The 27,320-nt window shown below is 30.3% G+C and overlaps 1 protein-coding gene across 1 annotated transcript in view; it reads left to right on the forward strand.

Annotated features, from left to right (window-relative positions):
• LOC129972330 (inactive dipeptidyl peptidase 10-like) overlaps window positions 1–27,320 on the forward strand; it is a 475,818-nt gene that overhangs the window by 335,605 nt on the left and 112,893 nt on the right. The window contains exon 4 of the mRNA XM_056086431.1: window positions 6,800–6,894. Coding sequence (XP_055942406.1) covers window positions 6,800–6,894 — 95 coding nt within the window. The remainder of the gene's footprint in view (window positions 1–6,799; window positions 6,895–27,320) is intronic.

Genomic DNA, 27,320 nt, shown 5'->3' on the forward strand with positions numbered 1-27,320 from the left:
GTTCTTCGGTGGAATGGGGTCTCGAGCCAAAAAACCCTCGATTCCGAAGCCGAGACCTTACCACCAGACCACCGCGACTCCAGAGTAATATTTGAATAATCACATCAAATAATTTGAAGAAATATAACGAAATTAGAGTGTTTTGATTCAAGAATTATTGTTACAATTTTTATAAAAAATATCTTTTTTTTTTTTTTACAAATTTTAGAAAATTATCTCAGATATAAAACAAATTCCTTAACAACAATTTTTTCTCTCTTCAACGGTGAACAAAATTTTTTCTCTACAGTCATTTGAAGCTGAAGGATACTAGAGACCAGTGTATGCGAGAAATCATCCAAAACAATACAAAACATTTAAAATTTTGTATTTTAAATTTTAAAATTCGGACGTCGAAGTGTGTTAAATCATAATTAAGACTACCTATATGTTAAATTCCATTGATGTAAAGACAATAGAATTGTTTGGACGCTACAGAAACGTACACGCACAAACGCTTCCTCTTTTAAATATAGATATCGATATATAAATATTCCTCTAGAAATCATCCAAAATAATGGAAAATATTAAATATTTTTTTACTTTAAACTTCAAAATTTGGACATTGAGCTGCAATGAATCACAATTAAGGTTACTTATATGCCAAATTTCATTACTGTATAGGCAATAGATTTGTTTGGACACCGCAGAAACGCGCACACAAAAACGCTTCCTTTTATATATTGTTACGAATCTGTAATGCTGCTTCCCAGCATAGTTGGTTCCACCATCGGAAAGAATGTTTTACAGTCATCGGTACTGGACGGAGTCCGGTGTTGCATCGGAGGTTCCAGAGCTTGGCGACAAACTTGGCGACCATTTCGAGACTTGGCGACGAATTTGGCGACTTTGGTGCCAAAATAGGTTATACCCGAAACATCGAGAATTTTCCCGGTCCGTCCAGTAGGATCCGAGATACGCCTCGAACGTTCCTGATTGGTTGAGAGGCTTCTAGCCCATCCTCCTGAGACCTATAAAAGGAGGCGGCCGCAGCTGCTAGAAGACAGTAGTCGGAACCGACGGTAAAGAACTGGCCTTCCAGAGATAAGCGGAGCAGCGACGGAGTAAAGCTAGTGCTGAACTAAGCTGTGTTGTACTGTCTGCAGTAGAGTCTGTTGTATGCTTCTGTTTATGCTGTTTTGTATGCTGCTGTGTATGCTGCACGTCTCGGCTGAAGATAATCGTTTTCTGTGCTGTATATAGTTTTCCTCTTTGTGCTGTCCTGTGTGTCTTCGTGCAAATAAACGTCGTTGTTTTATTTTCTACTGCCGCCTGGTGATTGAGCGTTCTTCACACCATATAACTTCCACTATCCATACGAACCCCGGAAATTTCGTAACAATATATATATATATATATATATATATATATATATATATATATATAATATAGATATATATATATATATATATATATATATATATATATATAATATAGATATATATATAAATATATATATATATATATATATATATATATATATATATATATATATATATATATATATATATAATATAGATATATATATATATATATATATATATATATATATATATATATAATATAGATAGATAGATAGATATCGATATGAGATACTTTACATATCGATATGAGATTACTGTAAAAAGAAAGATTAAGATTTGTTTGAACACCGCGGAAATGCTTCCTTTTATAAATATAGATATCGATATGAGATACTTTAAATATTCCGCGAAAAATTTCCAAAATAATATTAAATATTAAATATTTTTACTTTAAACCTTAAAATTCGCTCCGTGCGCTGCATTGAATTACACTAAGACAACCTATATACCAAATTTCATTCCTGTAAAGACAATAGAATTGTATGTGTACCTTTGAAACACGCGCACACACAAACGCTTCCATTTATAAACATAGATATTAATATGAGATACTTTAAATATTCCGTATAATGATATATTTATAGACAGAAGCTCCCACCCGATGAATATTTATTTCAATAAAACTTTTCCTAGGCAACGCGTTAATACCTATTTCATGTACTCATAAAATGTACAGGCGTAAGATGGAAAACATTGGCAGTTCTCAGAGGAATACAAGTTTATGAATTTCATAAGATCCCTCTGCTCATTTTTCCCAGCTATCTTTCTTTTGTTGCTTATCTCTTCGAGCACAATGGGCCACTAGATACTACTTTCGGCTTATAAAGTTAACTTTATAAGCCATGTATATTCCCATGCTTCAGCGAAAGAAGTACGATGAGAGAGCCTTTGGATTTCGAAACGTAAGGACATATAAATATATAAAATTGTTATAAAAATATTGTTTAATAATGCGAATTGTTTGGAAGAGTTTTAGAATGTTATTTAAGTTGTAACAAAAAATCATCTAAAGCTCTATCATCGAGAACATATATAAATCGGATCTGAACATTTTGCTTTAAGTAGTTTAACTTTTCAATCCGATACTAGAGTCAGACAGAGTAAGTTATGAATGACTTATAAATTTACTATTTGAAGTTCAAGAATTTTTATCGTTTATTCTTTCAGATGCTGCATGGTAGCAAGCGAAACTTTAGGCCACTAAATCAAATTATTGCATTTCATTGTTAATCTATACTTATATAAAGCTGTGTGTGTGTGTGTGTGTGTGTGTGTGTGTGTGTGTGTGTGTGTGTGTGTGTGTGTGTGTGTGTGTGTGTGTGTGTGTGTGTGTGTGTGTGTGTGTGTGTGTGTGTGTGTTGGAGCTATACAGACCAGACCATTTGACCTACAGCTACCACATTTGGTACATGTATACCTTGGAGGTCAGGAATGTGCACCTGGGGTCCCTTTTTTTGAATTTTTAATTTTAATTATTAATTAAAAACTAACTTTCCCACCAAAAACTCTTTTCATTTTTCCCACCGCCAAATGAGTAAGGCTTCAGTTTTTTATATTTCCCCCAACAGTAATGAGACTAGGCTTAACATTTTACGGCCGATTATTTCAAACGATTCTGTTTATTTTCTTAATGTTTGATGCATTTAAAATTAAAAATTGTTAATGAATCGATCTTTCAGATTCATTCTGAAGTACTTCTGAATTAAAATAAAACAGAATAAAGGAAATAAAAAATTTATAATCTGCATAGCGTTACCCCAACTGGCGTAGAAAAATTCATGCATTTGCGTTACCGTAACTGGCGTTGAAAATTCACGCACGCGCATTGTGTTCTGATTGTTGACATGACAACCATTATCAACGGATGCGGTTTTGACTTAAATTATTTTTAGGTTAGTTGTATGCTTTTGTAATTAAATTGTATTTATGTTAGTTATTTATATATTATTTTGTATATGCTTATAGTTTTAAGTACATCGTTTTTAAGTAGTTTTTTTAACCTGTTTCCGACCGATTATTTTAAACGATTCATTTTATTTTCTTAGTGTTTGACGCATTTAAAATTAAACATTGTTAATTAATCGATCGGCTCATGATGAATCTGAGAATATTTAATTGAGAAATTCTTGAGATATTACTTAAATTAAGAAAGATATTCTTTAGTGCCCATAAAGTTTAAACGCTCAGTGACTCTGTTTTCAGTAATAATATTACAAAAATGCTTTGTTTCAGTAAAAAATAATATTATATTAATTGCAGATTAATCCTTTCCAATTTAATTTAAAGCATAAATTCTACGGGAGCTAACAGAAAACTAGAGAGATACATATTACGTTATGACTGAAGGCCTTTATAATATTATGAGTAAATTATATGACTATCAAAATTTGAAGTTTTAAAATATTTTGATGAAGAAGCTTTTAAAGTAGGAATTGCATAAAATATTTAATTATTAAAATTTTAACGATCATTAAGATTGGCGAACCAAGCTGGTCGCCAAAGGCGGCTAGTGAATAATAAAGCGAATTGCTTTAAAGATAGTTTTGTGGTCCTTTTAATATACTTATATCTTACTCAAATAAATTTTTGACCAATCTTTAATCTTTTTTAATTAAATGCACTTTAGTCTTTTTCCTGCTCAGCGTGCGGCTTCGGAACCGGAGGGTTTCAGGTTCGAGACCCGATTCCACCGAAGAACCGTCGTGTAAGGGGGTGTCTGTTGCACGTTAAATCCGCCCTGACCAAATGTCCTCCCGCTGGTGTGGTGTGGTGTGGAGAGGGTTGTGCCAGCTCAATTGTCGTCCTCGTCATCTGACCGCGGTTCAAAATGACGAGGTCCGTCCCAAAATAGCCCTAGTGTTGCTTCAAACGGGACGTTAATATAACTAAACTAAACTAATCCTGCCCAGCGTGCTTTTCAAGGTACTTGAAAATGGTGTCTTCTCTATCTTTGAAATGTAAGTAGTAAGGTCAGAGTAAAGAGAAAAAAATGAAATGAATAATTACAACTTTCATGATATACATAGATATGTCTAGGCTACGTCAGAATATTCGATAAATTACTTTGAAAACAAACTTATGACAGAATGAATCATTAAACTGAAACTAGTAAAAATTAAAAAAATAACATCATTTAAAATTGTGCTCTCGTCTGCGCATGAGAAAAGAAAATAATTTATTATCTGAATAATGTGTTTGCAATTTTAAAACAAAATAAAAGTTAGAAAATTTTACATTGCTAAATTAAAATTAGATAAATACTAAGCTTCAAAGCATCTTTAATGTCTGTCTCACATTATGGGCAGCAACATTTTTATAAGGGGATATAGGAAATCCGATTCACAACTAATTCTTGATTTTTTTTTTCATTACATTGAAAATTAACCATGTTTGTACTTACCTTTTTGGTGGTAAATACATTTTACTTTATTGTCTTTTATTTATAATCCATTGGAATTTTTAAAATGATCTTTATACTTAAACATGCACTAGTGATTTTTTTTTTACTTTCTCGTATGCGTAGTATAGCAAAAATACAATAATTGTCAAAAAATTCGAATTCGAGATTTTGACGCATTTTTAGGTTTCTAGACCTTTTCTGAGTTCGAAAACACATTTTTGGAAAATATTTGCCAGTGTGTGACAAAAAAACTTAAAAATTCTTTGATCTAGGCAGATGAAATTTAGTATACAGTCTTTATATCAAATTTGTAGAATAGCAGAATCCGCCCGGAGCAAGTCTGTCTGTCCAGCTACTCAAATATAATTTAACACAATAACTACAAAACGATGAGAACAACATAGATAAAACTCAATACACATAATTACCATCTGTAGTCTAGTCACCTTTCAAATTTTGACACAAATCCAAAAGGGATTGACCATCTGTCTGTTTCTACTTTTAAAAACATGTAATAATGATAACTCATAGAAGAAATGACTTGAATATATCAAATTTGGTGACTTTTTGGCTGCAATTTTTAGTTCTGTATCAAATTTTGTTGAGATAAATGCTTCTAAAGCACAAATTAGATTTTGCGATTTTTAACCGCATGCCAGGGATCAATCGCCAAAAAAATCTCGCCAAGGATTACACCACAGGTACTGTAAAAATGCTATATTCACGCCAAAGGTTAATATTTCCTAATTTTTGTACGCCAATGTCATGCAAAGCGTTCTCTGATATGACACCTTAATTAAAGAGTATGCGAGAAAGTTTTGAGAAGACCACTCATTCTGGTTCTTTAAAGGAAATTAATTCTTTGATTTAATTACATATTTAAATATCAAATAAAATGTATAATTTGATGTGTAAGTTTGGCATGTAATGTCTTGATCTAGACTGATCAAATAACAAAGCAGAAATTCCAGACAATTCTTTATTTTACAACCCTATACATACAAAAAAACAACTTCTTCTAATCTTGGTTAAATAAATAGTTATTTACGTCTGTAGTAGGAGGCACAACAGTCGAAGTCGAAGGTTTATCTTGAAACTCAGTTCTCCATCAATACGGAGAAACAACACCACAGGGAACTAACAGGTTGTTAGTCAGCAAGGCCACTCCACTGGTAGTTCTCATACTCCGAACTCGTGGTCGTAGTCCAACAGTCTGCCTGCAATTCGTTTCTTCTCCTCTCCCTAAAAAAAAAATCTCCGCACTTTATTTCGGTGACAATTTCCGCCTCTTAATTTACATTGGTCATTTGAGCTCTCTTTTGGTCAATCAGGGTTCAGCAATATGCTCCCTCAGCGGCGCCAGTCGGTCGTGGGAAGTTTCTTTTAGTCATGCACCTTTCATAACTGACTATTCTGGAGCACGTAGTTATCATAGTCCTTTCACAATGAGAAACATTTAGCATCCAGATGATTGGACACCCCTTTCTCTTTGAAGTTACTATCAATATCTCTCAGACGAGGAATTCCCACATATGGTCTTTCACTGTAGTCGCTAATGAACAGATGCGAAACCACCCAGGTGAAAAGATCCACCATCCGGATATCTCTAGGAGTTTAGTAATTAACAGCGACGACACAGCTGGCTGTAAATGTCTTATCAGTACTGGAAAATGGGGAATGTTACAGGCAAGTCACTGAATGCTTAGGGTTTATCTTATGAAGCTATGACAGTTTATTCTTCTGGATGTAAGCTAAGAAAATAAAATGTATTTTTTTAGAGGAAAGGCTTACAAAATGTTCTTTTATTTAGTAGCACAGTTTTATTTTTTTTAAAAGAAAATATTACTTTGTAATGCTATTTTCTTTAGCGCAATATAATCAAAGTTTTTAGTGGAGATTTACTGTGACCAGTATTACTGTTTTTTATATATTTTTGTCTATCTGATATTAAATTACTTTAGTATCATTTCAATTATATTTTTCTTTTTTTTTTCAGATACTGAAGTGACCTTCCGAGATCCGGATGGTGCCATTGTAATATACAATGCCCGGACGGCAGAAAAAACAATCATAGTTAATAATATTACCCTTGTGAGTATTTTGATAAATGTTTTCTCTTTCTTTTTTTTTTTTTTTTACATATCGATAACTTTTTGATATATATTTTTTTCGTGGTGATAAAATTGGATACCATGGGGATTTACTCCGTTGCAAAGCTTCATATGAATCCAGTTGGATAAAAGGAGCAGTTCTTTTTTTCTATAAAAAGATTTGAAGTGAAAAGAAAAACGACTACTTCTTGGAGTTCCCTTCCGAGGTTTCTTTATAGAAAATCTCATTCTCACAACTCATACAAATCTGAAAAACCTGCATTATGCATGAAATATTCAAAAGATTATATCTATAAATAGATGGATATAGCTTGCGGGAGTTAAGCATTCAAATACGAACGTGCTGTTATTACAAAAAGAAGTATGCAAGCTTTAAATTTTCTGTTGTGTTAAAAGATTTGCCAAAACTTTAAAAAAAAAATGTTTATGCAAGAAAATATTATTATATGGTTATTGTTTGGTACTAAAAATAGACATGAATATCTAAACTGTATCCTTAATAAATATTAGAAACGGTTGTATTAAAATTCAAAAAGAATTCTTTTTGGAAGAAAAGATTATTTTATCATTTGATACAAAAAAAATGCAGTATCTTTAATAAATATTAAAAACAGTTTTTTAAAAAGATTTGTTAATACAAAAGAATTGTTTATACAAGAAACGATTATTACTCAGTTATCTTTTGGTACAAAAAAAACAATCACAGATATCTAAATATTATCTTTAATAAATATTAAAAGAAGTTTTTTAAAGATTTTTTAAAATCTAAAAAAAAAAAATGTTTTATTTGAGCAAATATTACTCCACGCTTATCATTTTGTTACAAAACACAAACACGGGTATCTAAACATTATCTTTAGTAAATATTAAAAGCAATTGTATTAAAACAATTTATTCAAATCCGAAAGAATTGTTTATACAAGAAAAGATTATTACACTGTTATCGTTTAGTAAAAAAACCATGGATATATCAAGGATAACTATAATAAACTTTAGAGATTGTATTAAAAGATGTGTTAAAATTGAAAAGAATTGTTTTATATAAAAAAAATACTTATGAGAAAAATCACTTACACTGTTATCGTTTGGCCCAAGATAAAAAAACAGTGAAGGATATCTATAATATGTCTGGATTAACTATCAAATGCAGTGTATGTTTCTAAATTTCTACATTTTACCATCTATATTCTTTTATATCATAGATAATTTATTATTATATCTGTTATTTATAATAATATAATTTATTATTTATAACTATTATTTATTTAATTTTCTTATATATCTTATACTTCGCCATAATTTCTATATTTTTCCATTCTCTAAATGTATGCAGGAAGTTCGAAATATAAAAACGGAGTTCTCCCTTTTTGCTAATATCTAATAGAATAGCTGTGCGCATACTAATATTTACTAACCCCTTTGCATATCGAAAAATAATAAGTTTCATAATTATATATATGTGAATGCAAGTTTTTTTTCTAGCGTTTAGGGAACTCAAAAATGTAATTATAAATCTGTTATAGTGCCTAAAATTTAATGTAAGAGTTTTTACTATTATACAACTATTGTAATAATAATTTTCTAACAAGAATGTGAAAACTATGCATCCTTTTGAATTATGAGTCAACACAGAAGTATAAGGAATTGACTTTTCAGAGAAAATACTTTCGATAACTTTTAGCCTTATTTGTCAGCAATTTCTAATTTCGGCCATTTTGACTTCCAATTCCTCTTCAATTTGCCATTACGTACTTAGCTTTAATTCATTAATATATCCTTAAGAATTTTTTTCAGAAATGGGGACCATTTCGGTTAATTTCCAAAAATGGAAAAAAACCGTTTATTGAAATCAACCAACAGTTGAAAAATATTAAAAGGCAAATGAAATCAAAATATTTCACTTAAATTTTCCGATAGTTTTTTTAATAGTATTTGTTATGGTTTTATAAATTATAGTTTCTATAATATTTTATTTTAAGATGATATATATATTTTTTTCATTTCTAATTTGTAGAGCCATAAACATCTGAAAGGAATTTTACATTAGCCTCATTTTTCATTTTTTTTTTCTGCCTATAATAAGCAAAAAAAAAAAAGAAAAAAAACTTGAACTATTTTTTGAGCTAGATTACCTCCACTATCATATTTCTATTGTTTTCTAAAAATAAAAAAAATCGAAGCTTCCTTGTATTATTATTTCTACGTCGGATTTTAAAAATATGTCTCTGTCCCAACCAAAAGACTCTTTAGTCATTTTTTTTTCTGCTAGTGTAAAAATGACTCATTCTTTTTGTTTGTTTGTTTTTTCCCTTTAAAAAATTCTATTTTTAAGCTTAACATATATTTTCCACCACCAGGCATTACACAACTCCAGAAAGGTGAATTGCAGCATTTTCGGAATCGGATTTTACCTTTCTTATGACCGATTAATTTTTTCCACATAATAATTTTGCAATACTTTTAATATCTGAAGTACTTTTTGTATAAATGTTCAATTAATCATTTATTTTACTTCTGGGTATCTATTTTTATGTTTAGAACAATTCATTTAGTTTATGAAATTCACCTTCATAAACTAAATCCAATCCTGATCGTGAGTGGAATGCCTAATTTTTCAATTAAATGAATCATGACATTACATTAATATTAAAATATTTACATATGCAAAATAGTTAAAACTCCACACATTTAAATTATCAGGTAAGTGTTAACAAATTTCCCGTTTCAGTTATATGAATGTATATTTACTGCCTCAGTTCTCTATTCAGATCAAATCGTCACAGTTCAAGTCACCAGATGGCGCTTTTCTAATTGATGATGTATATGCACTTGCCAGTGATGTAGATAGCTCGCTTTTGTCATCATAGGCAAAACTATAAATAAACAATATTCAAAACTCATAAAATATGAGATTTAGGTAACAGTACAAAAATATTTCATTTTAATATTTTTAAGAAGTTAAAATAGTACCTAATTCGATTTGCAATACTGTCTAAATGAGTTGTGCTATTTTGATAAAAATTCTTAAAAAGCTTATTGAAAAGACATACTTCGATGTATTTTATTCAATTCTCAAAATAAACATTATTTTATCCATCTTGCAAGGTAAACATTATTTTCCTCTTTTTCTATATCTTTTATTTACTAGAAACACATTTTTCCAAGAGATGGCAGAAGTTAACTTGAATTAAAGAAATTCGATTGACAGACGACTTTAACCGTTTCAAAAGAACATGGATTCAGTGGTGCTTCCTTTTGTATTCTTTTCAAGCATGTAGCCATATCTTTTTTCTCTCTCGCTCCTCAAAACGCCAGACATATCCACTTCCAGACTTATTTAACGGAATATTTTCGCTCCAAGTAACCAGATAAATTTCATTGATGTTTTCAAACCATTTTCCGAGTCATTCGATTTCTCGACTTCCGTTCATTCAAAAGGGGAACGGTTAGGCTTAGCTTTTATCGAAGACCGTTTCCTTTTATGATAAACTTTAAAGAAATTTTTAAGAGATAATTCTTTTTGGATTCGTCTTTTAAAGTGAATTTCGAAAGAAGAAAATAAAAAAAAATTGTATGGGATAAGAATTGATTCTTGGTTCGAATTTCTGCTCTGTTTGGCTGATTTTTAAAAATGATAAAAACAAAAACAAAAAAATAATTCAGATTAAATATATTCACTCGGATATATGCGAATATGAAAAATATGCATTTTACAATTTTATTACGTGAAAGAGAGCATTATTTCAATATGATTTTCATTGTTCTGAAGGTCATTTTTCAGGTTTTTCAATAGGATTTGCATTCCTTCTTCAAGGAATAATCAGACATAATATGAATACTAGATGGCGTACCTGAAGGACAGGGATCATGCTATGCCATTGTAAGGAAGCTATGAATATTATTCTGTAGATTTGCTGTAACCGTCATTCAAAAATGCTAGTTAGGAATGAATATTATCTTCAAGATTTGTTCCTAACCATCATTCAAAAATGATGATTAGGTATAAAAATTCATCATCATTAAAAATAAAGTTAAACATTTCCATAAGGAGGTTTTTACATAAGCCATCCATTCCTTTTTCGAGGAACAATCAAACCTGAAATGTTAACCACTAGATGGCATACTTGAAGATCAAGGTCATACTATGCCATTGGAAGAAAGCCTTGAATATTACCCTCTATATTTGTACCTAATCATCATTCATAAATGATGGTTAGGAATGAATGTTACTCTCTAGATTAATTTCTAACCATCATTCAAAAATTCTGGTTAAGAATGAATATTACCCTCTAGATTTGTTCCTAACATCATTCTAAAATGCTGGTTAGGAATGAATATTACTTTCTAGATTTGTTTTCCTAACCGTCATTCAAAAATGATGTATATGAATGAATATTACTTTCTAGATTTGTTTTCCTAACCGTCATTCAAAAATGATGTATATGAATGAATATTACCCTCTAGATCAATTCTTAGCCATCATTAAAAAATAATGGTTAGGAATGAATATTTCCCTCTAGGTTTGTTCCTGATATCATTCAAAAATGCTGGTTAAGAATGAATATTACCTTCTATATTTGTTTTTCTAACCATCATTCAAAAATGATGGATATGAATGAATATTACTCTCTAGATCAATTCTTGGCCATCATTTAAAAATGATGGTTAGGTATGAATATTAACATCTAGATTACAATTATTTCAATTTAGGAACATCAGTACTCCAAATCGTGTTCTATGCCAATTTTGTATTGCATGTTTAAAAGATTTTCATTTCAAGTTCTTGCAAATTTTTGTATCTTTCGAAATTTAAATTCCGAGTTCACAATTTTTGCTTCTTTATTAAAATTTTCCTCATATCCATCCACCCATTAGAGATTCTGTTCTGGCTCTGAGTGTGAGAGTGTTCTGTAGTTATAAAATATATGAAAGAAAGTATGCAGTTAAAATACTACCATTTAAAATTAAACATCATGTTCCCTTGCTAAGAGAATAAAAGGGATTAAATTAGGTGATTTCTTCTCAAAAGGCGTTTTCATAGATGTTTTGAGTTATTGTGATATTAAGAAAATTAGAATGTGCAAGTGAAAACTAGAAGAAAAGCATTCGACACTATTGCACGTGTTTTTTGTCTGAGTTCATACCATTGCACATAGACTGCAGGGATATTTAAAATTTGGTTTAACAATTTATCCAAGAATATCCGACCGCCCCCCCCCTCCCTCTTTGTTATACAGGGTAACCCAAAAGATCACTTCCAAATTTTAACCAAATTTGCCCAACGTATCAGGTAAGCAGAGACAAATAATTTTTGTACTACAATTTGGCAGTGGAAAATGGAAAATCGGTAATTTGTAAGGTAAATTAGCAAGTAAAATAAAATGATGCAGCAAATAAAATTGGCAACAGAGATTAAATAGAATACAAGTTTATCTCATATTTACCTGGTTTTATGAAAATAACATTACCCAGTTAGCATTATGTTGAACAACATTATACAATATTGTGCAATATAGTATTATTCTATATTCAACAATATTATACCATATTGCGAATATTGTTTAATATTATATAATATAGTACAATATATGTATGCTGCTAGGGTATAAGGCGTACGATACATGACAGATATGACAACGGCATGTAAGAGACAATGATAACTACAAGACTTGGGAATACTTAAAATAAATGTTCAAGGAATTGTCGTTTGAAACAATTTACTTGTCATATATTATGTTTGGAGAAACTAGATTATTGTGCTACTAAATTAGCTTTCCATTGAATTTGTGCAGCAAATTTTATGCGATGGTTTTTTTTTCTAACTAGATTGTTGTACTATTAAATTAGCATTCCATTGAATTTGTGCTGCATATTTTATGCGATGGTTATTTTTTCTAACAAGATTACTGTACTATTAAATAAGCATTCCGCCAAATTTGTACTGCATATTTTATGTGATGGTTTTTTTTTTTCTAACTAAATTGTTGTACTATTAAATTAGCATTCCGCCGAATTTGTGCTGCATATTTTATGTTATGGTTTTTTTTCTAACTAGATTGTTGTATTATTAAATTAGCATTCCATTGAATTTGCGCTGCACATTTTATGTGATGGTTTTTTTATAACTGAATTGTTGTACTATTAAATTAGAATTCCATTGAATTTGCGCTGCACATTTTATATGATTGTTTTGTTTCTAACTAGACTGTTGTATAGCATTCCATTGAATTTGCACTGCACATTTTATGTGATTTTTTGTAACTAGATTGTTCTTCTATTAAATTAGCATTCCAATTAATTTGTGCTGCACATTTTATGTGATTGCTTTTTTTTTAATTCATTAGCAAAAAACTTCCAGTTGAGACCTCCACAAGCATTTGGATTTCCATTTCAAAGATTCTTTGTAACGGTGATTTTTTGCTTATTTTCTATGTATGTCCTACCATCCCAGAATCCTGTATTTCTGATTGGATCCTGCAATTTAAGTAGCTTCCGCTTATTTCTCAGTACCTTATGGAGATATAAGAACAGCTGGTCAGAATTATAATGAAGTCCACATAAAATTCAATGCTGTACAACAATGGTTATTTTCATTCATAAAGCCATTTTATTACAAAATATTTATTTTGTTGCATAAAAATTTCTTAATATTGACGAGATTTTCATAGTAAAGTAATTCCGAATACACTATTTCATTCAAAATTTAAATTATTCTATCGTATTATACTATATGCTATTTAATACTAAATCGGTACTTATCTACCGTATATCTTTCTTAATCTATTCACCAATTTATTTATTTTTTATTATCACGTATTTGATATATAAATATTTTTTACGCAGTTTTGAAATAAAAAAAAATATCGAATGTAAATTTCAATAATTAACACATAAAATAATTTGTGTTGCTGAGAATTTAAAATGGTTGATAAAAAGTATGTTATTACTAGAAATTTTGTGCACATTCACGCTATCAAAGAATTCACTTTTTTATTTCAAGTTCGTAATTTAAATACAAGATGATACTAAAATATTTTTTACCTAAATACTCACATATTTATCTCCTTTTTTCTCCATTCAATTCAAGTATTAGCTGCTTTACAAGTTTCAACAACCACAGAATTTAGAGTGGTAATTTTTCGCCGATTAGAAAAATTCCCTCTATTTCAATGGAATTTTGACATGTTTTTTAAACATGTAGAAAGTTCCACACATTCTTTTTTCATTCGATTCTTTTTATCCGTTTCTCTTTCAGATTATTTGCTAATATAATATAATGGAATTCTTTGGGGAAGTAGGGATGAATAGTTATCGCCTTAATCAAACAAGAGTTTGGAGAAATTTAGAAAGGGTTGAAATGTGAAACTTTAAAACAATTTTCAATGGGATGCAAAAATATATTTCTTATTTAAGTCATTATATATATATATATATATATATATATATATATATATATATATATATATATATATATATATATATATATATATATATATATATACCCTCTTTGTGAAACTTCAACTTTAGTAATTTCAAAGGAAATGAAAATATTTGACATTTTTTAAACGATCGCTATATTTAACATTCTTTTCAAGTACATTTTTTAAATTCATCTGTTAAGAATCTTTAAAATATTTCAATTTTCTCTTGGGTTTTTTTCTATTTTGTATATCATTCTTTTTATGTTTCTACTTTCCATGATTTTTTTCTGCTCTAATTCAGATTTGTTCTTATATGTTTAATTTTATTTCATGACGGAAAAATTATTAGAAACAATTTAGTATAAATAAAATTTTAAAACATATTGTAATATAATTAATATATACATAATAATTAATAATATAATTAAAAATTAGTTAATTAGTCAACATGTTATAAATTAAATTTTCTTTGTCAGAAATTATGCATTATATTCATTTTTTTAATAAAGTAAAAAAATATAATCTATTAAGTATATCTTAATTTCTATAGATTAATAGATTTTACTTTCTTTTCAACTATTTTTTTTTAATTCTACTGTTAAAAATCTCTAAGATATTGATTTTTTTTTGTATATTTTATATCATTCTTTTTATGTTCCACCCTTCTGAGATATTTTCTATTCTAATTCAGATTTCTTCTTATATGTTTAATTTCATATCATAATATAAAAATCATAAGAAACTGTTTAGTATAAATGAAATTTTTAAAAAATAACGTAATATGATTAATATATACATAATAATTAATAATACGATTCAAAATTAGTTAATTAATTAGAAAATATAAGATATAAATTTAAATTCCCAATCTCAGGAATTATATATTATATTCATTCTTATTTTAATAAAACATGAAAATATAATCCATTAAAAATATCAAATTCTATTTCTCGCAAACGCTCCGATTTAGATTACTTTTTTTAATTATTTAATGGATAGTATTTTAACTTTTTAATACAGAATTCTTTATATATAATATATAAAAGTTTAATTAAAACAATAATAAGTTATTTTAAAGATCAACTATTGAATGTATGAACTATATTTTTACTTCGGTTAAACAGAGAAGACGCAATAAAAAGCTGTCTAATTATCTTCTAGTATGTTGGCTTTTTATGCCGATATCAACAGGTCATCGGTTGTAATAAAGAATTAGTAAGTATTTGTTGAATTATGCTTGTCTGTAAATACAATTCAAAAACACTTTGAGCCAGGCAAATGTAATTTTGTATACTTCTTTACACGAAATTTGGTCATTTCTACAAAATTTGGAAAGTAATCGCTACGCAAAAACTTTGTTTATTTATCCGAGTTCAGGTATATACGATTGCTGCAAAATATAAAGATCTAGATGAATGAAATTTGTTATAATATAAAATTTGTTTATTTAAAGAACAGATCCATATCAAATTTTATACAGGATCCATGAAAGAGTTGGCCATATGTCCATCTGTATATTTGCATACGTAACTCCAAAATACAACAGATAACTGACATTTAACAAGTGATCTTCTGCAAAAATTATTGGTTTCAATCGGTTGAATGAAAGGCGTGCTAAATGCTTATTCAGTTCTCTTTGCTCTATTAAATAATGCATGTTTTCAAAACTCTATTACTGATGTGGAGTGGAAGTTTGGGATATGGGGTGCCAGTTCAGTTGTCGTCCTCGTCGTCTGACAGTGGTTCAAAATTATAGGTCCTTCCCAAAATAGCACTGGTGGTGCTTTAAACGAGACATTAATATGACTAAATCAAAACTCTATTATGAGGTCCATATACACCGAAGAGCAAGGATGTATTTTTAAAATAACTTTAACCTGTTAGCTGAGTAATTAAATTGTACTCAGTTCGTCATTCCCAGTTAACAGGTTAAAGTACGCTCTAACAAGAAATAACCATGTACAGAAGTGGAAGTAAGTCATATCACTGACTCTCCGATCCACCTGAAGCCACATGAATAAAGTAAACTAAATGACCGGACCGCCGCAACAGCAACACTGACAAGAACTGTAGTTGAGCCCTGAGGGCCATCACCGGCCACGGTACAACCCTTCCCAAAGGAAGTACGTCCCGTCATCGATGGGAGAAGCCAGATCCCTCACCTTTTTGTGTACATTCAGGGTGGAGAGATCCAACCAAAATACCAGAAGCATCTTATCCTCATTTCGAGTTGTCCTCCCGGGGGTTAGAAGTGGAACTGAAAAAAATAATAATAATAAAGATGAGAGATCAAAACTGCATAAAACGTAAGAATGGAAAATATTTGTACAAGATAAAAAGGAAGCAATGATAATGTGGATCGCCGAAGTGCGCACCTAATTTAAAACAGTAAATGCTTTATTTACATTTATTTTATTTATTTATTTTTACACAGCGTTTGCGCACACGTTGCCCTCGTGATGCCAGATTCCACTGCCATAATATTGGGGGAAGGAAGCAGTCAGGAAGACGGTTATAGCGAATGTTGAAAAGAAAGTTCTTACATCCTCTTTTTCGAAAAGCAATAAAATATGAAATAAAGTAAATAAATTTCTCGTCATTTCCTTCTTTTATAAGTTTGCTTTTATTTCGGTTTCTCATTCCAAGAGGCCGTAAAAAGTTTTCCTTGTTCAATTTTTTATTTATTTTCTTATAGAAACTATCTCATAAGTGCTTAGTGAAAACTTTATTCTCAAATCGATATGCAAGATAGGGGAAATGGAAAATCTTCTGATTACGCTGGATACATGGCTTTTAAGATACTGACTGATTTTGAAATTTGAAATAAAACGTGAGAACTGAGAAAGTTGCTAAACATCGTGCAATCGGTTAATGGAAGATGCATATCGATACAAAGAACTAATAAGACAAATTATTTCTTTAAATTATGTGAAATGTACAAACAGAAAATACTGTTATCTCCAAAAAAATTCAAACTCGAAATTTTGTCAGATCTTTAAGTTCCCTCCCTGAGCCCGACAAACATATTTTTGAAATTATGATTGCTTATGAACAGGACATCTTAAAAAAAATATGTAAGCTAGATAAATGAAATTTGGTAAATCCATTCATAGGAAGTTTTTCTGTCTATTTGAAAGAATGCAAGTGAACACGATAAGTACAAAGAGTAACTGCTACGTGAAGGGTGAAAGGAATAAAATTTGATACATGCTTGTAGCATCAAAAACAATGTTTCGTAATAACTTTCGCTTCTGATTCTTTAACCCCTTACCTGCCAAGGATAACTTGCGAGATTCGTTCCCCAGTGCCAAGTATATATACGTATATAGTTGCGAGCGAGACATATATATATACGCCAGGGGCAGTTAACACATTGACTTAGGGAGACATATATATACGCCCGCGGCAGGCAAGTTGTTAATAAATTAACTGTCTGTATATTAGCCGGCATACAAAAGCGATACTGAACCAAGAGGAGTGGTCTTCCTAAAATTTTCTCGCGTACTCTCTGATAAAGGTGTTATTCCAGAAAACGCCTTACTTGAAATTGGCGTGCAATAGTTACGAAATATTAACCTCTGGATTTGAATTTGGCATTTTTACTGAATCTATCGGGTCATCCTGGGCGAGTAATTTCGCGATTAATCCCTGGATTTAGTTTAGTTTAGTTATATTAACGTCCCGTTGTAAAGCAACACTAGGGCTATTTTGGGACGGACCTCGTCATTTTGAACCGCGGTCAGATGACGAGGACGACACCTGAGCTGGCACCCCCTCTCCACACCACACCAAACCATCAGCAGGACGTTTGGCATGACGGATTTAACGTGCAACAGACCCCCTTACACCTCGGTTCTTCGGTGGAATCGGGTCTCGAACCTGAAACCCTACGGCTCACAAGCCGAGACCTTACCACCAATTAATCCCTGGAATACGGTTAATAGCATCTGAAAATAGAAGTTGTGTTTTAGAAGCGTGTTTCCTAATCGTTTGAAACAAAAATTTGGCACAAAACTGAATTTATAGTCAAAAAAATGCCATACCAAATTTAATATATTTAACTCCTTGCGCCTTTGAGTTATCTCAGTTATATGTTTCTGAAAATACAGATCGACAAATGATCGATCTCTCATTGGATTTGGCTCGAAACTTAAAAGGTGTCTACATTATACATATTAATTATATGTACAGAATTTCATCTATATAGTTCTCTTCGTTTTTTAGTCATTGTGTTAACTTTCTTCAGATAACCGGACATACAGACTTTCTCTGAACGAATTTTGCTCAAAATTTGATAGAAATTTACAAATTTGGTGTTAAAGTCCATATATCAAATTTCATCAGTCTACTGAAAGCATTTTAGATTTATCTTTGTCACAGCCAGACAGATAGACGAACATTTTCCAAAAATTTATTTTTCGAACTCGCTGAATTCCAAAGCGTAAATATTCGCCAAATTCTATAGTTCAATTTTTTTTTACCATTACTTTACTTTCTCTATACTACATATACGAGAGTGTAAAAACGCAAAAACTTAGATAAATGAAATTTGAGATATAGTCTTGTTATTAAAACTGCATTTTTGCTCCAAATTTCGATTTCCGTTGATAGATAATAAGGTTTAAACTACTATACTACATTATATTCCACAAAACGTTCATGTTAAAGATTCTGACTATAAAAATCTGATTCACTGCCTTGTTGAAGATCCTTGACTTTTATTCTGGGGTTGGGGGGTTAGGGGCATAATAACTTTCTTAGGGAGTGTAATTACATTCACAAGTTGACTACACCGACCCGTCTCGAAGTACAGAAATAAATCTGAATGACCGAACCGCCGCGACAGCATTGTCAGGAATTAAGGTTTAATCCTAAGGGCCATCACCGGTCACGGTACAGTCTCTCCTGTGGGAGGTATGTCCCATTATCGATATGTATTGAGTAGCCGAACCTGCGCCATTTCTTTACCCACTCGGGTTTCGAGAACCAACCACCATACGGAATCTTGTAATCTGATCTGCCCCCTAGTGGAAGACGTAGAGAGTGTAAGAGGAAATTTTGGTTCGACCACTCCTGCTGATTTAATTATTGAATTGAACATGAAATATAAAGTCATTGTATTTTTATATATGTCATAAATGAATATGAATTTCTTATACTATGCAAAGTGTTAAGATCTCTTATTTTATATCAAGACAGTTAAAATAAAGTAGCTAAGAAGCAATGTTATTTGTCATTATTGAATTTTAGAATAGCCTGAATATCAATTTTCAGATAAAACGTTCGCTAAACATCTTAGATTGATTTTATTTTTCATGGAAAAAAAAAATTATGAGCTGGGGAATTTAAAGACCGATATATCGTAAGCCTATAAAAGAAAAGAAAAATTATGGAAGGCTTATTTACTTATTTCATTTTTTTTTCGGCACAAGCAGAATAAAGAAAGGTCTTTGCAACTTTTGATTTATGTGTTCTTTCTATTTTCTTCTTTAGAAAAAGTTTCTGCACTATAGTCTGGAAGCATCAGGCAAATATTTCGTGCACGTGCAATTGAAAAATTTAAATGAAACGTTTCTTCTTCAAAATTAAATATGAGGTTCTTCTTTATTTCAATTTTCATTGTTTTTTTTTTTTTTTTTTTTTTTTTTTTTTTTTTTTTACTAGCCGCCTATGACGACCAGTTGATTCATCTGGATTAATGGTCGCTAAAATTTTCAAATAAATATTTTATGAAATATTTGCCTTAATAACTTCTTTATAAAATATTTTTAAGCTTTACATTTTGATAATCGTCTAACTTCGTGCTATTTCAGAAGGCTTAACCATTCTGTATTTTGTGTTATGTCTCTGTCATTGGTCCCAAACTTTGAACTTTAATTTGAAACTTGTATAAGTTGTTAATCTTCGACTACTACAAAAACATTTTTCTTTAAACCTAATATGATTTTTTTTTAAATATAAATGCAGAAAACTGAGTGGTTTAACATTTAAACCTCATGTATAAAACAGGATATTTTTATAATTTATGAAATATCCTTGGACTGTTATTCAATTAATAATTGATTCCTCATAAAATTCAGTTTAGTTTTCAAACGGATTTAAAAGACCTTAAGAATATTTTATTTTGTTTCAGTCAATGAATGTACTTTTGAAAAAATTATGAAATGTAAATTTTATACTCTCTTACGGAGATGAGTATCATATTCAGTAAAAAATTGTTGACATTCGAATTTTTAAATCGAAACAAAAATTCAGTTTTCTGCGAATTAAGTTTGACTGAGCTATGAAGAATATCATTATTTTAAGGCAATTTACAATTTCATTATTTTAGATTAATTACTGCATATTCTTCGAGAGGGTCGATGGGGTGGTGTAAAAATAGAGCATTTTTATGAAATGATATTAAAACTTTCTTAAATTATTCAATTTTTGTCACAACATATTGACTTTTTTTATTTAATAAAGTTAGCATTCCAAGAAGACTTTATTAAATATGACTCATAGGACCGAGTGTCTGTATAAAAATCTTGAAATTCGTAATTTATCAGATCGTTTATTCAAACTTCATAAAATATAAATCTTTACTTTATTTACATTATATTTCTTATTAGATGTATATACCTAATACAAATGGCTTTGAAATTAGCTTTGGATCCTGAATAGAATACGAGCCGTGGTGACCTGGTGGTAAGGTTTCGGCTTCGGAACCGGAAGGATTCGGGTTCGTAAACCGATTCCACCGAAGTACCGTCGTGTAAATGGGTTTGGTACATATTAAATCCGTCAAGGTCAAATGTACTCCTGCTGGTGTTGTGTGTAAGTTTGGAGAGGGAGTGCCAGCTCAGTTGTCGTCCTCGTCATCTGACAGCGGTTCAAAATGACGATTTCCGTCCCAAAATAGCTCTAGTGTTGCTTTAAAACAGGACGTTAATATAACTAAACTAAACTCGATTAGAATGAATATCCTGTATTTATAAAGCACATTTGCCTTAACTAACACAAAATAATTGAATTAATTATATAAATATTTCAGAAAATTACAAAAAAAATTTCTTTCTCTTATTTATTTAAAAAATATCATGTTTTACATTTGTTACAGTTATATATTGTATAGACATAAGCCGAAAATGATAATTTTCTAAGTTTAGTTTGTAAGAAGAATTAATTTAATCTTAATTTGGAGATTTGTTCAATATGATGGCAACACAGTGATTAAAGTTAATATTTCTTATTTATGCTTAACGTATAAATATGAAATATATTGTTAGTAAATATGCTTAACATGCTTTTTTTTCCAAAATTAATCGAAAGTAGAAAAAAAAATTTCTACGACAAAAATGAATATTGTTGAAAAGATATTTAATTAAAAATTACTTAATTATATTAATTAAAATTTATAAAAAATTTCCTCTATAATGCACATTTGAGACCTTTATATTATATTTGTGTCAAGTTTGTAATCTGTTCTTCAAACGGTTTGACTTGTAGAGTGCTAAACAATATACATACACATAGATTCGTTTTTATTGCAAGTAGGTTTAGAAATTTGATCGTATTTAATATAACCGAATCTTGTGTTTTATGAAATTTAACTGGTTCTTTTTTTTAAATACCTTTTGCCTTCTCTTATACGAAATGTACAATGAGTAAATGCTGTTAAAGTCACAAAATTCGATCTCAAGACTTTTCGATCTCTCGTTTCAGACTTCCCTAAGGAAGAAAGTATTTTTATTCCAAGGAATACTTTGATACGATACTTTTAATTATACTGAGTTCGAACATATTTTATCATGTTTATTTTTACAATTTTTATCCAATTTATTTAAATCTGCTATTTCCTCTAACTAAAGAAATTTTCAATATCTCGCGTTTCACTTCAAAATTTTAAATAAGTATTCAGAAAATACATCGTCTCTAAAAAAAAAAAAAAAAATATTCCGATAGTATATAATAATGTATCTAACAATATGTAAGCGAAAACATAGAAAAAATTAAGGAGCTACATTTTTTTTTTCAAAAATGCATCGATAAAAAAAACATGGTTTTCCGAAGCAAAATATAAAAAAAAACTACAAAGAGAATTTATTTACTCCATTTCATATTTTATTTTGTAAAAAGAAATCGATGCAAGAAATTTCTTTTCGAACTTTAAATTTCTTTCTTCTCTCTCTTCTTTCCGAAAGTAATGGAATATGGCAACGATAGAGCAAAACTTCGCGCATGCGTAATGGGTAAACGTAAATAAAAGCTTTTCTTCTGCTAGATTAGGGGTAAATATTCCACGCTTCTACGCGATTTGCATTTTCATTGCTTTTCGGAGTTTTTTTATGATCAAGCATTTACTTGCATGCAATCGCGCTTGCGTTTTACGAATTTTGATCTCATTTCTTTGTTTTTCATCAGATTTTTTTCTCACCCTGCCTGTCGTAGATTTTCAACATGATAATATTTATGTTCTCACATGCTATTTATCACTTGCGGCATGCGCATCATGAAAACATCATTTTCAACTCTATTAAAAGATAGGCCGTTGGTTTTAGAGCTGTCAAATTTAGCACGTAGTTACTCCTTGGGTAATAATAACTGGCAAAGGAAACGTTTTTCACAATTTAATTAAACTGTTAATGTTTATTATCCGAAGTATATTGTTGCACAAAGTATAACAATTTTTTTGTATATTTTTCAGCTAATTTTATTAAATTTTCAAACTAACAACGTTAATTATTGTTATTAACGATATTATTAACAACACGCTTTTCTTGCGGCAGACTATTGATTATTTATCTTAGGTTAACTTTTCGTTTTGAAAATTGATTTTCAAAAATGAATTCACGAAATTCTCAAGAAAATTGTTTCTCACTCTTGTTTTTGGAATAAAAAAATAAAAAATGAACTTATAAAAGATAAAAATATATATTTCTTTAAGTTCATATTGGCCATCTTTGCCGATAGGTTTGTTTGGCATATTGACTGACTTAGTTGCTTTTAAAAATATTTATGCATTTATTTGAAATTTTCTCATAGTTATTTGTTAAGATGAAAAGTTTGAATTGAATAGAATCGGTCCATTACTGCTAGTGCAAAGTAAAAAAAAAAAAAAAAGTGAGGGTCACGCGGTTTGAAAGCGAAAATAAAAATATTATTTTTTCGTAACTAACATCAAAAGAAAGCAATTTTTTATAATAATATTAACACGTGACTGAATTGGCATAACATGTGACTGAATTTTTTTGACAGAAGAAGGAAATTAGTTCGTGTTGTTAAATTTTTAAAATTCGACTAAACAATAAAATTTTGTTACAGATTTTATATCAAATTAAATTTTTAAAAATGCATTGTTTAAAAGAAAATTATAAGTAAATATGGTTCATTAAAAAGAAAATGCAAATTAGAAAATTAAAATTATTTTTAGGAAACAATTTTATTAAGAAAATATTTTCTGAGGAAATATGAGAAGATACACTGAAGCATTGATGAGCTTTATGATGAAGATACATTGCATTTAGAATGCTCTAATGTTGCCATATCCAAAACATAAATGAAATTATCCAAACTAGAAATAATAAATGAGCCTAAAATTTAATATTGCATTAAAATAGAAAAAAGGGAAGAAAATTGATGAGTTGAAGATAAAAATGAATCTTGCCTGAAGACTTTTATGGGTTTATGGGCGAAAGTCTGACCTCTCACAGAAAGAAAAAAAATCCTTGGGTTGAATCTTTGCTGAAAGTGACCCTTGATTAAATCATTCGGTCAGATTCCTCTTTTTTTTTCTTCAATTTTTCTTTAGTTTTCTACATTTATGCAAAATAAACGTAAGGCTCATTGATTATTTATGGTTTAGTTTATTAAGAAGATATAAAATTTCAATTATTTCTGATTTAGTAAATTAAAGAGATATATTTTTGTTCTATTTTAACTCTTAAGATACTTGTAAGATACATTTTTGTGAGATGTTATTTTCAAAAAATATAACCATACTTTTCCAATTTACAGTATGAACTTGAAAAATTGACAGTGTAAATCCTTTTATTGCAAAGAATATATTTGCCGCTTTCATCAAGCTAACTCTAACTGTAGATTTGTATAAGAACATATTGACAGACAATTATCTTAATATATATATAAGCTTATTTTGGTTTAAGCAGAATGCAGGTTCGAAGACGCTGAAGAGACAATTTACATTTTTAAATTAATTTTAATATCCATTCCGGGAAAGATATGTATTTACAAGCAGGCGCGGACGAGGCACGTTCACAACAGCGCGAAACAAAAGCAGAAGTAAGAAAAAGAGACGAAACAAATGATTACTAGTCTTATATAACATGGGATTTCATTCCACGTGGCGATTGAATACACGTGTTGACCTTTGACAAGGGCAACGGAGACATCATTTTCACTTGATACGTAGAAATGATTGCGTAGTAATTTTTACACAGCTTCATACATGGAATGGTATCAGGAAACAAGAGAACACTTTAGAATGCCCCCGACATGGGCCGAATTAGGCAAAAATTTTAGGATATTAATTTAGATTAAATTAGATATTAAAATATTATATTCATCAATATAAATAATGATATTTTAAAATCTAATTTAAACTTAATTAATTTTTTAATTCTTAGCTCAATTCAGCACATATCAACTTCATTCTAAAATATATTCTTATTTCCTGATCCCATTCCACTTTTTCTATTTAATTAATTCAAAAGATGCTTTGTAAAATGCTTTAGTCAGCGATTCCTACGCTCTGAGTGAAGGGACAAGAAATTGCTGATCTGAACAAATTCTTCTAAAAGATCCCTCTGTTTTCCTTGTCTAAATCGGCGCGTGTAAAGAAATACCTATCAAACTCTCATGGCATATAAGACCAGGAATAATTAATTTCTCCCTCTTTTACCCTCTTCTGCTTTTGTATCGTGCTGTGAGCGGACGTGCCCTGTACGAGCCACCTTGCAAATAAAACATGCCTCCCGGGATGGATTTAAGCTACGTTCAAAAATCCAAAGCGTCTTTTCTGTCTTTCGGCCATGACTATGCTTCAAAAATTATTATGTTACACTTACACACACACACACACACATATTTCGAAATATCGATTCTCTTTTTTCATGAAAGAAAATGCTAGATATTCTCTTTTCATCCTTCGCAACGTGAGGATAAGACATCAAATATGCGCGTTAGGGAAACAGTAAATAAAATTTTTCTTGCTTAAGTGTCAATATTCCATGTTATTCGTTATCTTCATTTTCATTGCTCATCGAGGTATTTTTATGGTCGTGTTCTTTCTTGCGTATTTTCACATTCATCCATTTATTTAAAGAAGTATTGATCTTGCGTCATCCTTTCTTTTTTCCAGCTCACGTTGTAATCTTTCCTTTTTTTCTTTTTTTTTCTGTTTCAGTTCTGTTTTATAGGTGTTTTTAAGAGTGCTTATTTGCTCTTGCATATAATTGGATACGTTCTGCCGTGATGTTAAAATCGCGCGGTTAGGATCCCGAGACTGAAAATGTTTAATAGAACGAAAAGTTAAAATGATGATTGCTTGATATGAAAACGGATCTCGTGGTTGAGTTTTTTTAAGAAATAAGTTTTTAACTTTTAACCGTGCATATACTTAAGTCATTTTGGTTCTTTCATGCATGTATGCTTTCTAACATAAAATAAAGTAATAAATTATTTTTTAAGTGTAATATTTTTTTTCTCATTCAATCTCAAATTTTCTGGGGATTTTGTTTAAAGGCTGAAACGTTCTGTATTCTTATATAATATCGCTTAATCTTAAATCATTTCATAACACTATAGCTCTACAACTGACCATTTGAAGTAAGTACATATATTGTTACTGAAAATCTCCATCCGGTACGGATACGGGGAAAAGTCCAATAGGCTCAATAACAGATATTCTTCTTCTCGCTTTATTCTATATGAAAATACGATCAAATAGGTAACAAAACGCAGTCGAAGCCTGCATGAAACACAGAGCAATACACAAGCAGAAAATCAGTAATAAACAATTAGAGAGCAACAAGTTGAGCTGGAACTTGCAGGAATTTAACACTTCAAAATAAGATTTCATTCAAGCCAACTACCTTGAGCTTTGTTTCTCAGCTTTTTATAGTTTCCATGACATGGAAAGAAGCTTCTAGAAGGATATCACATCTGCTCATCTAATCAATAAATCGCCTAAATTCCTGTAGTTTCTGGAACATTCGTTTTTGTCATCAAGACCGGGAGTCATTAACCTGCCATCCGTTCAGAATCTGTAAAACTCTCTTCCATCTATGAAACTAATCTACACAGAGAAGCAACATTGCAAATCCGTATCAATATATAAATTTTGTCAGCATTATTCTTGATTGTTATGATATTTTGTTATTTTTAATTAAAGTTTCATTCATGATTAGTTTAAGAGTGTATTTTAATTCTAGATAGCATTCAATGTGGCTAACACAATGAGAATTAAATAAATTTAAAATATGTTTTAAAATGTAGATGTTTAATTCATTTTTTTAATTTAATGCAATCAAGTGTATGCATGTATATATTGTTCCGAAATTTCCGGGGTTCGTTTGGATAGTGGGAGTTATATGGTGTGGAGAACACTCAATCAACAGGCGGCAGTAGAAAATGAAACTAAGAAGTTTATTTACACGAAGACACACAGGACAACACAAAGACGACAACTATATACAGCACACAATTATCTTCAGCCAAGATGTGCAGACAACAGACTCTAATGCAGACCGTAGCGCACAACTTAATTCAGCACTCACTTGACTCCGTCGCTAATCCACTAATCTCTGGAAGGCCAGTTCTTGCTGTCGATTCCGACTACTCTCGCACTACTCAATTCACCACCGATCTGGTTCACGACCCTCTTCTCTCTCGCTTCCGACTACGACTCAATTCACCACTCTCCCCGGCAGCTGCAGCTCCTTTTATAGGTCTTAGGAGGCGGGGCTAAAAGCCTCTCAACCAATCA

Source organism: Argiope bruennichi, chromosome 6 (assembly GCF_947563725.1).
Source record: "Argiope bruennichi chromosome 6, qqArgBrue1.1, whole genome shotgun sequence".
NCBI classification, from domain to species: domain Eukaryota; kingdom Metazoa; phylum Arthropoda; class Arachnida; order Araneae; family Araneidae; genus Argiope; species Argiope bruennichi.